Source organism: Dendrobates tinctorius, unplaced genomic scaffold, assembly GCF_039654945.1.
Source record: "Dendrobates tinctorius isolate UK_male_01 unplaced genomic scaffold, ASM3965494v1 ptg000366l, whole genome shotgun sequence".
Taxonomy (NCBI): domain Eukaryota; kingdom Metazoa; phylum Chordata; class Amphibia; order Anura; family Dendrobatidae; genus Dendrobates; species Dendrobates tinctorius.
The window spans coordinates 5,144,373-5,164,122 of record NW_027362032.1 but is presented as its reverse complement, the minus strand read 5'-3'; the positions used below and the strand labels follow the sequence as shown (position 1 = coordinate 5,164,122).

At 43.9% G+C, this 19,750-nt stretch overlaps 1 protein-coding gene across 1 annotated transcript; it reads left to right on the top strand.

Annotated features, from left to right (window-relative positions):
• Positions 1-7,215: 7,215 nt before the first annotated feature.
• Positions 7,216-18,485, top strand: LOC141075651 (uncharacterized; the record flags this gene model as incomplete). Its single annotated transcript, XM_073562759.1, has 6 exons — positions 7,216-7,365; positions 7,495-7,674; positions 7,757-7,880; positions 7,960-8,054; positions 8,251-8,341; positions 16,825-18,485. Coding segments are annotated over 6 exons (2,160 nt in total), but the record flags the coding sequence as incomplete, so codon positions are not given.
• Between the last annotated feature and the right edge of the window lie 1,265 nt (positions 18,486-19,750).

The following is a 19,750-nucleotide window of genomic DNA, read 5'->3' as shown; positions in this document are numbered from 1 at the left end:
TTCTGGTCCAGGGCCTGGATAAACTTCAGGGAGCACCTTCAGAATCTTGTCCAAGATGATCCTCTGGAGCCGGAAGCAGTGCAGCCATTTCACGAAGCGTGTAAGGTCCCTTTGGGTTGAAAATTTCCTGGCCCATACCCAAGTTCTTCGGCCGTTTGTTGAACAGCGATTCCACTCAGACCTCCAGTTGGTCAGAGACAGTTTGACTCTGGGTGGTGGACAGGGGATGCTGGGCATTGTGAGGGTGCGGGGTTCCAAACTTGAGTGACACCCACCCTGGCGCAACTTGAAGTCTCCCTTGGGCCACAGGCTATTGGGTACTATATCCAGCACCTCCTTGAGTAGGCTTGCACCGGTTCAAGGCTCTTGTAGGGCCACCAGCATGATTGATTCTTCTTGGGTCAGAGGTGGAGAAAATGTCATGCCAATGTCTCTCATCCGGTGGGGTGGGCTGCTCTCCACCATAAACTGAAACAGGATGGAGTGTCCTGGCTGTGTCCACACGCTCAGGGGCTTGTAAAGCCCCCATCACACATAGCGATTTTTTGTGACGCAACAGCGATCTCACCAGCGAGATCGTTGTGTGTGACAGCTATCAGCGACTGGCCCCCCTGCCGGGTATCGCTGATCGTTGTTGAAACATCTGTACATTTTTGGGGTCGCTGGTCTCCCGCTGGCCAGCACGCATCGCTGCGTGTGACAGGCGGGAGACCAGCGAGCTGGAGCTGGTAACCAAGGTACACATCGGGTTTCTAAGGGGTGCGCGCCCCTTAGAAACCCGATGTGTACCTTGGTTACCAGCTCTCTGCATCAGCACGCTGGTAATTAAGATACAATGCGGGTAACTAAGCGACGTGCGTCGCTTGTTACCCGCGTGTCACTGGTACTGATCGCTGGTGAAGCTGCCTGTTTGACAGCTCACCAGCGATCATGTAGCGACACACCAGCGATCCTGACAAGGTGATATCGTTGTCAGGATCGCTGGTGAGTCGCTATGTGTGACGGGGCCCTAAGCTGGGAATGTCTGACTTGACCTTCAATCCCCACACAAGACACAGTGTTCTGATAGGCAGGAGGGGTTGGGGAGTTCCACATGCCTCATCACACTTCTGACTACACCAGTGTCCACAAGGAAAGATATGACAACCCCCGGAGATTTGAGGTATTGGGTCCGCTGATGGAATTTTACATGTCAGGGGCGTGATGTCTTGCGGACCTGGCTTGCCTCTGTCCTATAGACAGGGTTCTTCACTGTTTCCTGTGTTTCTTGCTTGGCCTATTCCCCTGCGTGATGTCCTGGGCTGCCGGGGTGCTGTGCACTGGTTCCGGAAATGACCAAGGTTGCCACAGTTGTAACACCTGATGGGTCTCCCGTCCCTGCAGGGTGGGTGCTCTTCCACATCGGTGGCCACCATAGGAGGGGCTGTCTTCCGCACTCCTGGGTGGGACTGAATTCTTCTGGCTACTGCGAGCAGGGCATCTACGGCTATTGACCTGTACTCAGGCCTGGTCACTGTCAGCAGCTTCTTGATTGGTTCTCTTAGTCCATGCCTAAAGGCCTCTGCCAACATTTGTCTGTGTATCTGATCATGAATAGTGAAGCCTAAGTCTTGGAATACTTGCCTCACTCTGCCATGAAACTTGTCTACAGACTCTGTCTCGGCCTGGCTCATGTTATGTAGGCTGAGTGCTTGTCTGGCTTTGGCCTACTCTCTGAGCTGCTCAATTAGCTTTGATCCTGACTCCCAGGAGTGCACATCTAATTCTGATGGAAGCTTGAAGTGTTCCTTCATGATTGGCCAGAGTGTTTCACCTGCTTTTAATTCCATTATGGACCAGAGATCAATCCAGATTGCAGATGTTTGCTGGCTCTGCTGCATTCTTCAGTAAAATGGCATGGGGTCCATATCTGGGTCTGGCAGATTTTTCAGAATACTGAACACCTGACTAGGGGTGAAGGGCACATAGTGTAAGAGTTCTGGCTCTATCTGCCCCTGCCTACTTGGTGTCTGTGGGTTTATTCGCCTAGTACTGGGCAGCATGTATGATGTCCCCTCTTCATATTCATCAGAGGAGAAACTGTGACATTGTGTGGGTGCTCCCCTCTTCTGAGGTTGCAGGTCTGCCTGGCACTTAGGATCCTCATTGTAAGACCCAGCAGCAGCAGACGCTGATGACTCACACCTCCCTTCTGCTAGCTGTTGTATTGGGGGGGCACCTGTGGTGTTATGTGTAAGGAGTGTTTCACTTTCTTCTCCTGGTATCCTAGCTGGCTCTTTAGAGAGGATGCCCTGTGGAGATAAGGACACCTCATTTTCTGGATTTGGCACTGGCCCAGCTGGTGACAATGAACTGAGAGGTGGGAGAGAGGGTGAGGAGCAGGGAGGGGTAGAGGAGAGAGTGGAAAGGTGGGGAGATGAAAAAAAAAAGAGGGAGGAGAGGAGGAAGGTGATAGAAGAAGAGGGGAGAGAGAAGACGAGGGGGATGAGGGAGGAGGAAAGACAGAGGGAAAAGATGAGGGAGGAGGAAATATAGGAGGAAAAATAGATGAGGGAGGAGTGGAGAGGGAGGAGAGGGAAGGAGCAGCGGACTCCTTCCCCTTTTCTGCAGTCAGAGAAGGCATGCTTGGACTTGTGCCTTCTCCCGGGGGGGAGTGGGAAGCGGGGTGCCTCACAGACGGCACAGCTTAGAATTCCGCTGAAAACACTTTTTTCTCTCTTGTACACGTAAAAATAATCCTTTCCTGTTCACCTAACTCTCAGTACTTCTATGCTGTAAATCCGCTGCCACTTTATAAAACGCGGACTTCAATTCAGCTCAACTAACTAACTTCCCTTTTTTCTTAATGCATTATGCCATGCTGCAGCTTAAAAGCTGCCCCTGTAAATCTACATTCTTAACTTTCTGAATAACACTTACTATGTCTATTCCAAAAACTTCAAAGATAAAGGTGATTAAAACTTCAAAAACTTCACAACCCTTTTTTTAAACTTGCTTAAAAAGGAAAGAAAAAAGCAAAAAAAAACCAAAATATTTATAAAAACTTCAAAAGAAAATGGAAAACTAATAAAAACTCAAAAAATGGAGAAAAAAGAAAACAAAGAATAATCAAGAAGTTGGTAAAACTTGAAAAGAACACCTCCAAAAAGAAATCAAAAATCCAAAATTCAGTACAACTTCCAGCAATAAAATGTCCGTGCACAAATGGAGGATACACACACTTCCCCTTTCCTCTGCCTGCATCTCTCAGTAAAATCTTCTGAGAACAATGGAAACAAAAGAGCAAACTGAGACAATGGTATATATTCAACAACCCAGCATTCCCAAAAATTCTCACACTACAGTAAAAAACTTACACCAAATGCAAGATAAAACAAGGGAAAAGCAGAGTACAGAACAAATGTGACAATATGAAAAATATCAGAGAAGCACCCTACGGGCAAAAGAGGAAGTGTAAAAGAAAAGGAAAAAAACTTTCTGCTTCAGATCTTCGTTGATGCACATATAGACGTCCGGGGAGAAATCGAGGCCCTCTTTAGTGACACGTAGCACAAGCAGCTCTGGTAACCAACAACTGCCAATCACACTTGGTGTACTACGCTCGGTCACCCGGGAATGTTAACACACTGTACCGGTTGTCCCGCCGGTAACAGGAATCAGTGATAACTCCCACAAAATTGCCACCATCTGTACCTGGCTGGCCTCTCCTGTCCTTCCGATGTACAGGTGAATCGGTGGCAACCTGTCAAGTGATTTGGCTTGCGATATTTCCCCCAAGCTAAACACTACCACGTGCCTGGCGATCTGGGTACTCCTGTCCCTTCCGATGCATGGGTGTATATGTGATAGCTTGATAGGAGACTAGACTAGTGATATCTCTCTAAGCCCCCACAACCCATACCTGGATAGGCTTCTCCTGTCCTCCCTGTGTACAGGTTTATTTGTGAGGACTTAGCAGGGGAAGTTGAATCTCAGATATCGGTTTCCCAGCAACCACATGCACAATCAATCACCGTTCCACCAGCTCTATCCCGGATCTAGACACAAACAGGACCCAAAGCAGACACCTTGGCTTATCCCAGGGTTTGGATAAGGGTGTGGACTTTTACACTACCTGGGAATGCGGTGGTGACCACACCTGACCGGCTAGAGGTACAGACCCGGACTGGGCACAGGGGACATTCTGGTAAGATAACCAGATTTTCTTACCTTATGGAGTTGCGCAAATCTCCGTCCCCATGAGCCAAGGCCTTAGTCGGCACCTCCGTCTCTCTGGTCAGCAGGGTCCCCGTGCGTTTCGTCCACAGCCCCGCGTCTCTGCGCCACATGATATGGAAATTTGGATAGTTATATTTCTGTGTGCTGCGGCCTGTCCTAATTAGAACAGAGTCTCATTGAGCGCTCAACAGAAAAGACACCCTAAACACCTTGTTAGCAGTATCTCTTTCCAGCAGGACTCTGCTGGTTTATTGCACATACGCGTATATGGTTTTATAATTACATACAGAAAGGAGTGGTTAGTCAATTAACATAAGGTTTGTGTTTTAATGCTATTGACTATTTGAGTAAATGAACTTATATGGCAGTGTCCGACAGGGTGATTTAGCATCATATGATTTACTCTTATGCATTGTCTAGCAATGTCAGCAAACCTCCGATATCAGCTAGTGCATCTGGTCCAACTTCCTCCTTTCCCATGGCTGGCTGATATATCACAAGACAATGCTACCATGAGACTATGCTGGTTCTCCAGACTGGCTCATGGGGTTAGTAGGTCATTTTCAGCAATTGATTATAAGGTTCAAGATAGCTATGAAAATGTGTCTATCAGTATATAAGGATATATGCAAGTGAGATCCGTATGAAATGTATATATTTCCATCACCGCTGGAGTGTGGTGGACGGGAGATAAAACATAACCTTTAGTAAGATAGTAGGATAAAAACAATTTTGTGTCCCCCAGAGTGAATTAATATAAATGTATCGGTGAAGTCACAAATAAAGGGGCGTGAGGAGCACAGCCCGATCAGGAGGAATGATTCCCACTTGCAATGGCCGAACTGCAACCAGCAAGTCCCAGAATCTCACGTTATGGATCTGGGAGAATCCCACAGAACCCCGCAAACAATGACTGACAGATTCTGGCTGCATATAACAGTAATGACTGGAATCTGGATGACATTAATAGAGTTACCACCCGAAATATGCCAGAGCAATAAGTGAGGAAAGGCACAAGCTCAGCCATTCATGAAGGGGGTGCGGGAGGAAAAGGAGATCCTGGGTCCAGGATGCTCCATATAGGACAAGGGGAAGAAAATTCCCTACAAGACCCTAAAGGGCTAACAGTAGTCTATCCCCAAGACTCCCCCCTGACTGTCCACAGCTCCCCCTATGCTAAACAAGCCCTGCACACCCCCATGGAAGGGCCCAATGCGTTTCTTCCAAGCTGAGTCATCAGGGGACTTATCCTTGTGATAGGAGGTCAGGTGCCATAGTGCTGAGCTAAATGGGGGGGGAGGGGAGTATGAAATACATACCATGGTACTTCCGGTGGTTGAAACGCACACCAGGGTGCCATAAAGGTGCGTGAGCCGCAAGGAAAAAATCTGCGACACTCAAATGAAGGCGGACTACTAATTGTGTCCCATGAGGCAGAGGCGTGCACTCCACAACCTAGTGTTTCCAGTAAGTGGAACGCACGCCAAAATAACTTGTGGTTTCTTCAACCACATAGAAGTAGAATATGCAACCGAGTTGGCTTGATGATGCGCCGGTCCACAGCCTTTTATTTCCGGCATGTGTAACGCACGCCAATGCCACATGCGGCATGTGGAACGCACGCCAATGCCACATGCGGCATGAGGAATGCACGCCAATGCCACATGCGGCATGAGGAACGCACGCCAATGCCACATGCGGCATGTGGAACGCACGCCAATGCCACATGCGGCATGTGGAACGCACGCCAATGCCACATGCGGCATGTGGAACGCACGCCAATGCCACATGCGGCATGTGGAACGCACGCCAATGCCACATGCGGCATGTGGAACGCACGCCAATGCGGCATGTGGAACGCACGCCAATGCCACATGCGGCATGTGGAACGCACGCCAATCCCACATGCGGCATGTGGAACGCACGCCAATGCCGCATGTGGAACGCACGCCAATGCCGCATGTGGAACGCACGCCAATGCCGCATCCGGCAAGTGGAACGCACGCCGACGCCACATCTGGCAAGTGGAACGCATGCTGACGCCACATCCGGCAAGTGGAACGCACGCCGACGCCACATCCGGCAAGTGGAACGCACGCCAATACCACATCCGGCAAGTGGAAAGCACGCCAACGCCACATCCGGCTTTGATGGCACCTTCCCTTTAAACTGCCATGGTTTTTGTTGCAGCCGCTCCTGTGCCGTCCCTGCGGTGTACATCTATGTTATGGTTCCAAAAGGAGTTAATTTGTAAAAAAAAAATGTTTCACTTGTTAAAAAATAGTAAAACGTGTCTTCTGCTTTATGTTTTTCTTTTTACAAGAATTGTTGGAGCCAATTTTTCATTAGAAACTTTTTAATGTCGGCTTTTTCTGGAGTTTTTCTTGTAATATAGGAAAGTCTTAGGCCAGAAATAATCCCCATAAATCACTGTACATGGAGACTTTGGGATCCAATCATTTCTGTCCGCGTTGATTGTGGAAACAAAAAATCTTTTCTAAAAGCCTCAAACTTCTGTGTGTGACTCAGAGCTGAGATCTAACGTGATAGAAGATTCCAGTGTGGGGAAGACGGGAAACCTTCATATAGACGGCCGGTGGGGATGGAGGCAGTGACCGACTCTGGCCAAATCTGTCTCTAGAGCCGTAGTAGAAGATGAAGATGTCGTCCTCATCATGAAGGAGTTATTTCTCATGTCACGTGTAATGAATATCTCCTGCAGTATTGCTAATGCCGATTCCAGTGTCGGTAATGAGACGAGAATTAGCGTTATGGAAGATGAGTCTATGAGGAACGTGTTCAGCTGCCGACTCCGAGGAGGAAACTGCTTGTTGTCTGTGGCCTAAATATATAGGTTTTATTAGTAGATGTCAGGGAAGAAAACTAAACCCTGTAAGATAATAAATCTCCTCATATGTTTCTCTTATTATCTCCAGTAATTGTATTATTACACAGGATTCTTATGATGTTACATCGGATCATCTTCTTCTCATTCAGGTCTCTACAATATCGGATCCTCTCAGTGAAGATCTTCTACAAAAGAGAATTTTCCTGATTTACCCATCAAGGATGGATATGGACAGAGACAAGATGGCGGAGAGGATATTGCACCTCACCCTAGAGATCCTCTTCCGTCTCACTGGAGAGGTGAGAGATTCTGATGACCTCACATTACATCATTCTTATCTATGGGAATAACAGATGGACAGAACTGGAGAGGTGAGGACTCTGGAAATGTCTGTAGTAAGATTTATTCATGTGTCTCTCCATAACCAGGATTACACAGTGGTGAGGAAGACCTCTAGTGATCGCTGTCAGGACCCTGTGTCTGAGGGATGGGGAAGACCCCTGAGCCCAATCACGGGGCCTCCACCTCAACCCCTGATCCATGAGGACATCAATGACCAGAAGATCCTAGAACTCATCTACAAGATGACTGAGCTGCTGACTGGAGAGGTGACACTGCTGGGAATGCTGGGACATTATACAGTAACGCTATGAAGGGATCGGGGGATGACGGTATGATTGTATGTGTCAGGTTCCTATAAGGTGTCAGGATGTCGTTGTCTATTTCTCCATGGAAGAGTGGGAGTATTTAGAAGGACACAGCGATCTGTACAAGAATGTCATAATGGAGGTTCCCCAGCCCCTCACATCTCCAGGTAATAGGACTATATACACACGGCCAATAATTATCTGTATGTAGAGAATGAATTCAGTCCCTGTATGTGTTTCCTCCAGATCTATCCAGTAAGAGGACAACACCAGAGAGATGTCCCCGTCCTCTTCCACAGGACTGTAACCAAGAAGATCCCAATGTTCCTCAGGATCATCAGGTAGATGGAGAAGGTGTCAGGAGAGCTCCCCTATGATGTGTAGACGGCTGTGAAGGTCTTGTGCTCAGTCTTGCTGTATCTACCAGTATTATATGTTTTATACTTGTGTAATGAGAACGGTGGAGATGGCAGGATTAGAGCTGATCATAGATGGGACTTCTCCATCTGTCTGTGACTTTTACAATATTTGTTTCAGGGTGAAGATCTGACCCATATTAATACTACAGAGACATATGTGAGAGAAGATGAGTGGTGTAAAGAGGAGATTCCCACATATGACTACCCAGGTGAGTTGTAACCACTGAATGCAGAGACATCACAGATTCCTCTCAGTCACCGGCTGTGGCTGCTTTATCGGTGTGGTAGTCCTGCCGTATTACCATGATCACCATTTTGCCTCTAGACCACAACATTCTCCTCCACCCAAAACTGTTCAAATGACTTTGGGCATTGAAAGCCCTTTTCTATAGAACTTACAACCTGGAGGATCCGCCTAACCCCTGGGATTAGTGTGAGGGTGATTCCTTAAAGCGAGATCTATATGATTGCTTGTACCTGACCCAATAGAGGCCGAGTGCGCGCTTCAAGAGTCACACTGAACACAGAGTTAGATGTCTACTCCTTTCTCAGCAAAGGCTTGCACACAACTGAAGTTTATTCTTATGACAGAGAGACAGGAAATGGGTGTCACACAATCTTCTGAGTAGCCAGTGTCAGTCTATGATAGGTCCATTTCATCTTCACTTCCATATATGGTATCCAGTATCTCAGCTTCTGCATTCCAAGGATTCCTTCCAGGGTGTTGTCTGAAGACACAGATGCCATCTTGGTACACCATATCTGAACTGACTTATGTAAGGGTTAATAATTTCATCAGCCATTCTCTCCTTCACATTAGGAGACGCTGACCGTTACCTGCCCAGCTCTGTAACTATAAAGCCAAATGACAGCGTACGTAGAATGTGCTGACAAGATAGGAAATCACTTGAATAAAAATCTTATGCTGGGCCTGTAAGAGAAAGCGGAGGGTAATGATGCTGTTGGCTTCCTAGATCCCTGAGATCTTATCGGATGAATATTCTCTCCCTTCTGTGCTGCTGAATGTCTCATGGTCCCTACAAGACCAGGTCCAGTCTTTCTGGCCAATCTTCCCTTTTATGAGCGACACCAGTAAATGTGCAGTGAGGCCAAGTGTGAATTTCTGTCCAATAACAGCAGAGTTTCCCTTTATCCTGACTTTTCAATTTGTATTAAAACCAACTAACTTCCAGGAGGATTGTGATAATCTCCAGGACAAACATTCCACCTGTGCCCTGATAGATCTCTAAGCTGTGCGTGGCTGATGGCTGTAATATACATTTATTCCCGCCTGCAGGAGATGTGTTGGCTCCAGCCCTGGTGTCATGGATTCACTCCACGTCATAAATTACATTGTTTTTGATCCTAAGGAATTCAGATTACTGCACAATCTCTCCTGAAATGGGGAGCAATATTATTTCTCTAATCTTCTGCTCAGGATCCATAGTAGCTCCAATGGTCCACCATAAATGAGGGCAACTCTGGTTTACTGTTGTGTAATCTGTATTTGTAGCTTTCAGTTAATGAGATTCTCGTGCTCTGGGGCGGGGCTGTGGGCGGGGCTGTGGGCGGGGCTTTATGTGGTGCTCTGATTACATATTCATCTATATTGGCTTATGACAGGTCGCTGATCCCTCACTGACCTGCCCCCCATTATTACATAATAATAATAATAATCTTTATATAGCGCCAACATATTCCGCAGCGCTTTACAGTTTAACAGTTTCAAAACACAAGTCATAAGTAACAATGTTAACAATACAATAATTAAAGCAAAATAAGACGACCCTGCTGGTGAGAGCTTACAATCTACAATGAGGTGGGGGAGATACAGAGTACAGGTGTGTATTTACAATGGTGTATTTACAATGATGGTCCAACCATCTTGTGGGATTGAGGGATGGATGGAGATAGTGAATGGGATACACACGCACACTTACACATACAATGACTTTGATTAGTGAATGTGATAGGCCGCTCTGAACAAATGTGTTTTAACCCCTTCACCCCCAAGGGTGGTTTGCACGTTCATGACCGGGCCAATTTTTACAATTCTGACCACTGTACCTTTATGAGGTCATAACTCTGGAACGCTTCCATGGATCCCGGTGATTCTGACAATGTTTTCTCGTGACATATTGTACTTCATGTTAGTGGTAAAATTTCATTCAAATAACTTGCGTTTATTTGTGAGAAAAACGGAAATTTGGCAAAAATTTTGAAAGTTTCGCAATTTTCCAACTTTGAATTTTTATGCCCTTAAATCACAGAGATACGGCACACAAAAAACTTGATAACTAACATTTCCCACATGTTTACTTTACATCAGCACAATTTTGGAACCAAAATTTTTTTTTGTTAGGAAGTTATAAGGGTTAAAAGTTGACCAGCGATTTCTCATTTTTACAACACCATTTTATTTTTAGGAACACATCACATTTGAAGCCACTTTGAGGGGTCTATATGATAGAAAATACCCAAAAGTGACACCATTCTAAAAACTGCACCCCTTAAGGTGCTCAAAACCACATTCAAGAAGTTTATTAACCCTTTAGGTGCGTCACAGGAATTTTTTTGAATATTTAAAAAAAAATGAACATCTAACTTTTTTTCAGGTTCAATTTTTTTTATTTTACCAAGGGTAACAGGAGAAATTGGACTGCAAAAGTTATTGTGCAATTTGTCCTGAGTACGCTGATACCTGATTGGTGGGGGGGGGAATAACTGTTTCGGCGCATGGCAGAGCTCAGAATGGAAGGAGCGCCGTTTGACTTTTTCAATGCAAAATTGGCTGGAATTCAGATCGGACGCCATGTCACGTTTGGAGAGCCCCTGATGTACCTAAACAGTGGAAACCCCCCGCAAGTGACCCCATTTTGGAAACTAGACCCCCTAAGGAACTTATCTAGATATGTGGTGAGAACTTTGAACCCACAAGGGCTTTACAGAAGTTTATAATGTACAGCGGTACAATTTAAAAATCATATTTTTTCCACAAAAATGATCTTTTCACCCCAATTTTTATTTTCCCAAGGGTAACAGGACCCTAAAAGTTATTGTGCAATTTGTCCTGAGTACGCTGATACCCCACATGTGGGGGTAAACCACTATTTGGGCGCATGGCAGAGCTCGGAAGGGAAGCAGCGCCATTTGACGTTTTTGGCTGGAATTGAGATCGGACACCATGTCACGATTGGAAAACCCCTGATGTACCAAAACAGTGGAAAACCCCCACAAATGACACCAAGGAACTTATCTAGATGTGTGGTGAGCACTTTGAACCCCCCAGTGCTTCACAGAAGTTTATAACGCCCGGGCGTGAAAATAAAAAATTCGTATTTTTTCCACACACATGATCTTTTAGTCCCCGTTTTTTTTATTTTCCCAAGGGTAACAGGAGAAATTGGACCCCAAAAGGTGTTGTCCAATTTGTCCTGAGTATGCTGATACCCCATATGTGGGAGAAAACTACTGTATGGACACACCTCGGGGCTCGGAAGGGAAGTAGTGACGTTTTGGAATGCAGACATTGATGGAATGGTCTGCGGGTGTCATGTTGCCTTTGGAGAGCCCCTGATGTACCTGAACAGTGGAAACCCCCCACAAATGACCCCATTTTGGACACTAGACCCTCCACGGAACTTATCTAGATGTGTGGTGAGCACTTTGAACCCCCAAGTGCTTCACAGAAGTTTATAACGCTCGGACGTGAAAATAAAAAAATCATTTTTTCCCCCAATTTTTTATTTTCCTAAGGGTAACAGGAGAAATTGGACCCCAAAAATTGTTTTGCAATTTGTCCTGAGTAGGCTGATACCCTACATGTGGGGGTAAAACACTGTTTGGGCGCATGGCAGAGCTTGGAAGGGAAGGAGCACCATTTGACTTTTTCAACTCAGAATTGGCTGGAATTGAGATCAGACGCCATGTTGCATTTGGAGAGCCCCTGATGTGCCCAAACAATGGAAACCCCCAATTCTAACTCCAACCCGAACCCCAACACACCCCTAACCCTAATCTCAGCCCTAGCCCTAACCCCTAGCCCTAACCCTAATGGAAAAATGGAAATAAATACTTTTTTTTTATTTTATTATTTTTCCCTAACTAAGGGGGTGATAACGAGGGGTTTGATTTACTATTTATGGAGGTTTTTATATTTGGCAGCTATCGCACGCTAAAGGACGCTTTTTATTGTAAAAATAGTTTTTGCATCACCACGTATTGAGAGCTATAATTTTTCCGTCTTTTGACCCACCGAGTCATGTGAGGTCTTATTTTTTGCGGGACGAGTTGACGTTTTTATTGGTACCATTTTCGGGCCATGACATTTTTTGATCGCTTTTTATTCCGATTTTTGGGACGCAGAATGAACAAAAACCAGCGTTTCATGAATTTCTTTTGGGGGAGTGCGCTTACACCGTTCCGCGTGCGGTAAAATTGATAAAGCGGTTTTATTCTTCTGGTCAGTACGGTTAAAGCGATACCTCATTTAGGTCTTTTTTTATGTTTTTGTCGGTTTTATGCAATGAAAACTATTTTATATAAAAAATAATTATTTTTGCATCGCTTTATTCTGCGAGCTATAACTTTTTTATTTTTTCGCTGATGATGCTGTGTGGCGGCTCGTTTTTTGCGGGACAAGATGACGTTTTCAGCGGTACCATGGATATTTATATGCGTCTTTTTGATCGCGCGTTATTACACTTTTTGTTTGGAGGTATGATAATAAATCATTATTTTTTGCTTCGTTTTTTTTTATTTTTTAAGGGGTTCGCTAAAGGGGTTAACTAATGGGACAGTTTTATAGGGCGGGTCGTTACGGACGCGGCGATATCTAATATGTGTAGTTTTATTGTTTTTTTTTTTTTTTATTTCCAAAAAATGGATTTATTTGGGGGAATATTTTTTTTTTTCTAATTTATTTGGCAATTTTTTTTTTAATCATTTTAACACTTTTTTTTAATTTTTTTTTTAACTTTATTAAATAGTCCCAGGTGGGATATCACTGTCCTGTGACAGATCAGCATTAAGGATGGACTGGAGAGGGGATAGTAGAGTAACGGAGAGGCCAATTAATAGAGCATTGCAGTAATAATAATCTTTATTTTTTATATAGCGCTAACATATTCCGCAGCGCTTTACAGTTTGCACACATTATCATCACTGTCCCCAATGGGGCTCACAATCTAAATTCCCTATCTTTGCAATGTGGGAGGAAACCTGAGTACCTGGAGGAAACCCACGCAAACACAGGGAGAACATACAAACTCCTTACAGATGTTGCTATCCACTGAGCCACCATGCTGCCCATAATGCAGGCGGGAGTGGATCAATGCTACAGTGAGGGTTTTTGTTGTTTCCATGGTGATAAGGCGGATTCTAGAGATGTTCTTTAGGTGTAAGCGGCAATAGCGGGCATGAGATTGTATATGGGATGTGAAGGAGAGATTGGTGTCAAACAACACCCAGACAGCGCACCTGCTCCCGTGGCGTTATTATGGTGCCACCCACGAGAGGGAAATGTCAGATTTAGGGAGATTAGTAGACGGCAGGAGCAGAAGAATTTCCGTTTTTGAGAGGTTGAGTTTCAGATAGAGAACGGACATGATGTTGGAGACTGCGGACAGACAGTCACTGGAGTTCTGTAGTACAGCGGGGCTAAGGTGGGGGGATGACATGTATAATTGTGTGTCATCAGCATAAAGATGTTACTGAAAGACAAATCTGCTGATGGTTTGTCCAATTGGGGTGGTGTAGAGGGAGAAGAGAAGAGGGCCAAGGACTGAGCCCTGAGGTACCCTGACATTGAGAGGAAGAGGAGATGACGTGGAGCCAGAGAACAAAACTCTGAAGGAGCAGTCGGAAAGATAGGAAGAGAACCAGGAGAAAGCAGTGTCCTAAATGCTCAGTGATTGGAGCCTAGAGAGTAGGAGACGGTGATCAGCAGTGTCGAAAGATGCAGAAAGGTCGAGAAGAATGAGCAGAGAGTGGTGACCATTGCGTTTTGCTGTCAGAAGGTCATTGGTCACTTTGAGTGCATTTTAAGTCAAATGTAGGGGCGGAAGCCGGACTGTGAAGAGTCTAGGAGGAAGTGAGTGGAGAGGTAATGGGTAAGCCGGGAGTAGACTAGGCGCTGCAAAAGTTTAGAGATGAAGTGGAGATTGGAGACTGGTCTGTAGTTAGTGCAGGATTGGTTGAGAGCGGGTTTCTTTAGTAATGGAGTAACGATGGCTTGTTTGAAGGAGGATGGGAAAATGCCCGAGGAGAGGTTAAAGATTGTAGTTAGGTGAGTTGTGATGACTGGAGAGAGAGACTGGAGGAGATGTGAGGGAATGAGGTCGGTCGTGCATGTAGTCGGACGAGAAGAAGACAGGAGTCTGGAGACTTCTTCTGTGATGGGATCAAATGTGGAAAGTGAGCCATGGGAATCACAGCACTTGGTGGTTGGGTGCAGATTTCCTGATGGATATTATCTATTTTTTCTGTAAAGTGGGAGGCCAGGTCATCAGCACAAATGTCTGTGATAGGGGCTTGTGCTTTTGTCCTGAGGAGGGAGTGAAAGGTGTCAAAATGTTTCTTGGGGTTGTTGGCTAGTGAGGAGATCAGGGTGGTGAAGAAGTTCTGTTTGGCGAGGTAAAGGGCAGCGTTATAGGTTCTTAACATAAATTTGAAGTGGATGAAGTCTTCTGGTGTGCAGGTTTTTCTCCATAGGCGTTCAGCACTCCTAGAGCATCGCTGGAGAAGTTGAGTTTGCGATGTGAGCCAGGGTTGTTTTACTCTGTGTTTGGAAGTTCTGAGGGTGAGGGGCGCTACTTGGTCAAAGGTGCTTCTAAGAGTGTCGTAGTGATGAACAGCCAGATCAGTACAGGAAAAAGAGGAGATTGGGGACAGTGATGAGTGTAGTCTCTTATAGACGCTACTACGCAGGCGCCGCCATCGCCGGTGATAATTTGCTGGATGTAATTTTTTTTCTAAGCCTCACAATAGCCACAATATTATAGGCATTATCAACAATAATATCAATGCTATTATATGCATTATGTAATAATGGGGGCAGGTCAGTGAGGGATCAGCGACCTGTCATAAGCCAATACAGAGGAATATGTAATCAGAGCACCACATAAGTCTCATTGACAGTTACAGGAATCGTTTGATCGCAGTGATTGCCTCAAAAGGTTGTGCAACAAAATATTAACCCTTTCATGCCAGAGCCTGTTTTTGCCTTTGTGACCAATTTTTTCAGCTCTGACCAGTGTCACTCTATGAGGTCATAACTCTAAAATGCTTCAATGAATCCTGGTGATTGTGAGACTGTTTTCTTGTGACATATTGTACTTTATGATAGTGGTAACATTTATTTGATATGACTTGCCTTTATTTGTTAAAAAAAGGAAACTTGACAAAAATTTTGAAAATTTTGCAATATTCACATTTTTTTATGCTCTTAAATCAGAGAGTCATATAGCACAAAATAGTTAATAAATTAACATTTCCCACATGTCTACCATCAGCACAATTTTGGAAACAATTTTCTTTTGTTAGGAGATTATAAGGGTTAAAAGTTGACCAGCGATTTCTCATTTTTACAACAAAATTTACTAAACCATTTTTTCAGGGACCACCTCACATTTGAAGTGTTTGGGGGGTCAATATGACAGAAAATACCCAAAAGTGTCACCATTCAAAAAACTGCACCCCTCAACGTGCTCAAAACCACATTCAAGAAGATTATTAACCCTTCAGGTGCTTCACAGGAATGAATGGAATGTGGAAGGAAAAAATAAACATTTCTATAACAAGAAATTTCCTTTAGACCTAGTTTTTTTTACTTTCGCAAGGGTAACAGGAGAAAATGGATTATACATTTTGTTTTGCAATTTCTCCTGAGCATGCCGATGATACCCCATATGTGGGGGAAATCTACTGTTTGGGCACACTGCAGGGCTGAGAAGGGAAGGAGCGCCATTTAACTTTTTGAATGTAAAATATGCTGTAATAATTAGTGGTTGCCATGTCGTGTTTGGAGAGCCCCTGATGTGTGTAACCAGTGGAAACCCACAACAAGTGACCCCATTTTGGAAACTAGACCCCCCCAAGGAAATGTGTGATGGGCGTTTTGAGCTTCCAAGTGCTTCTTAGAAGTTAATTACGTAGAGCCGTGAAAATAAAAAGTCATGTTTTTTCCACAAAAAATGATCTTTTCACCCTCCATTTTTTTTCCAAAGGGTAACAGGAGAAATTGGACCCCAAAAGTTGTAGTGCAATTTGTCATTGGTGTGCGCCAATGCAAGAGCACTAGGGACAGCGCTAGTACTGGGCATTGTTCCCTGAGTTGGAGACATTTCTCCAGAAGCGCTATTTCTCCTTTTTGTTGTACTGGTCCTTGTGTGTGAGGATGGACCAGAATCACTGCTCATTTCTGATCTATTACTGTTGCTGCTACTAAAGCCCTCAAAATCCACATCGCCATCTGACACTGCACTTTCTTCACTGTCAGAACATAAAAGTGCATAAGCCTCCTCTGCACTATAAAACTGACGGGCCATTTTAACCATTTAACCCTAACAGTAACCCTAACTTTAGTCTGACTTTAGCCTAACAGTAACCCTAACAATAACCCTTACTTTAGCCTAACAGTAACCCTAACTATTGTATTAACTGTAACCTGCCTTATCTGTTTTTCCATTGACAGATGAAGTGAATGCCATTACTCCAGATATATCATCATCCATTCACAGCAAAGATCTGTCATCTGATCCTATGAAACAGGTCCCATCTTCTGATTCATTATTGACTACTAAGGAAAATCAAAGTCACAAAAGAGGCATTAAAACTGCTCCTAAAGCAAAGAAGTCATATTCATGTTCACAATGTGGGAAATGTTTTAACCACAAAGGGAATCTTGATGCACACCAAAAAACCCACACAGGAGAGAAGCCTTTTTCATGTTCAGAATGTGGGAAAAGTTTTATAAATACATCAAATCTTATTGCACATCAGAGAACTCACACAGGGGAGAAGCCTTTTTCATGTTCAGAATGTGGGAAATGTTTTAATCGGAAATCGGTTCTTAATAGACACCAGAGAACTCACACAGGGGAGAAGCCTTTTTCCTGTTCAGAATGTGGGAAATGTTTTAATAATAAATCCTATTGTGTTAAACACCAGAGAATTCACACAGGGGAGAAGCCTTTTTCCTGTTCAGAATGTGGGAAATGTTTTAACAATAAATCACATTGTGTTGAACACCAGAGAATCCACACAGGAGAGAAGCCTTTTTCATGTTTAGAATGTGGGAAATGTTTTGGACAGAAATCATGTTTTCTTTCCCACAAGAGAACTCACACAGGGGAGAAGCCTTTTTCATGTTCAGAATGTGGGAAATATTTTGCACACAAAGCACATTTTGTTGCCCACCAGAGAACTCACACAGGGGAGAAACCTTTTTCATGTTCAGAATGTGGGAAATGTTTTACTCAGAATTCAAGTCTTGTTACACATCAGAGAATTCACAGAGAAGAGAAGCCATATTCATGTTCAGAATGTGGGAAATGTTTTAACCGGAAATCACAATTGGTTGATCACCATAGAACTCACACAGGTGAGAAGCCTTTTTCCTGTTCAGAATGTGGGAAATGTTTTAACCACAAAGGGACTCTTATTATTCACCATAGAACTCACTCAGGGGAGAAGCCTTTTTCCTGTTCAGAATGTGGGAAATGTTTTAAGCACAAAGGGACTCTTATTATTCACCATAGATCTCACACAGGGGAGAAGCCTTTTTCCTGTTCAGAATGTGGGAAATGTTTTAACCAGAAATGGTATCTTGATGAACACCAAAGAACTCACAAAGGAGAAAAGCCTTTTTCATGTTTAGAATGTGGGAAATGTTTTACTCAGAATTCAACTCTTGTTACACATCAGAGAATTCACACAGCAGAGAAGCCATATTCATGTTCAGAATGTGGGAAATGTTTTAACCGGAAATCACATTTGGTTGAACACCATAGAACTCATACAGGGGAGAAGCCTTTTTCCTGTTCAGAATGTGGGAAATGTTTTACTCAGAATTCAACTCTTATTGCACATCAGAGAATTCACACAGCAGAGAAGCCATATTCATGTTCAGAATGTGGGAAATGTTTTAACCGAAAATCACAATTGGTTAATCACCATGGAACTCACACAGGAGAGAAGCCTTTTTCCTGCTAATGTGGGAAATATTTTAACCAGAAAGCGCTTCTTGTTAGACATCAGAGCAGTCACACAGAGGAGAAACCTTTTTCATTTTCTTAATGTGGGAAATGTTTTACTTGGAAATCAACTGTTAATAAACATCAGAGATGTCACATAGGGGAGAAGTCTTTTTTGTGTTCATAATGTTGGAATAGTTTTAGCCAAAATTGAATCTTCTTAAATGGGTTGTCTCTTGTCATTCCTCATGTATGCTGACAAAAGGATAAAACTAAGTTTTATTAATTCCAAATATAAAACTATACCCATAATTCATCCCCTGAAGGTTAGTCAATAGGTGACTAAAAGAAAAAACATGTACCCCACAGTTCAGTACAGTACATAGGGTGAGGTGATGTATACACACTCTCCAAGACTCTCATTTCTATGGGTTTCGTCGTCCTCACCAAAGGCGACTCATCAGGAGACTATTTAATATTGAACTATATTCAAGTGAGACTAGACAAAAAAAAACTAAAATCATATTATCCGAAACAGTCAGAAAACTAGCCCCATATTGGCAGATCCCAGACCTCAGACTATATACTGTGTAAGTTTATAAGCCCCTCCAGTGTCAGGAATAGATAGTATGTGACAATACAGTATAATTCTTGTGTTTTTCTCCTATAGGGACTGCCCTAGTTTGGTAATGTAACTGCTGTTAATTAGTAGTGCAGACAAATTGTCCTAGACTAAACTCAGTCTTCAGACGGCCCAATATGTACCACTCAGGGAAAACTTACCTGCTCCAAAGATCATTAGCAGCTTCTAACTAATGGCCATGCTGCGGTCTGTCAGGGAATGAGTGCAATATCGTTATACAGACTAGGGATATGTGCAATCATAATGTCTGGGGGATCTGTGCCATTATTTAGTATGAATATGGAAATTATCTCTGAAAGGTAAGTGTTCCCTGAGCGGTATATACGGTATTTTCACATACTATCTATTCCTGACACTGGAGGGGCTTATAAACTTACACAGTATATAGTGTGAGGTCTGGGATCTGCCAATATGTGGCTAGTTTTCTGACTGTTTTGGATAACATGATACATGATTTTAGGGTTTTCTTCATCTAGTCCCGCTTGAATATAGTTCAATATCAAATAGTCTCCTGATGAATGAATGAATCCAATGAATATTCATTTCTGTTATGTAGCGGCACACGTGACCGCTGGCAGCAGCAGGAAGCCAGTGGCTGACACTGCGCGCTACTGAAGAACAATGAATACTCACCGCTATCTCTGATGAACAGTCCCGGTGAGCACTCCGGCAGCTGTGCAAATAACGCTATAACAACGCATTCCCATGCAATCCTATGGGAGTCCGCAATTGCTGTGCCCATGCCTTGGATTTTTTCGCTGTGGAATCGCATTGCGGTAAAA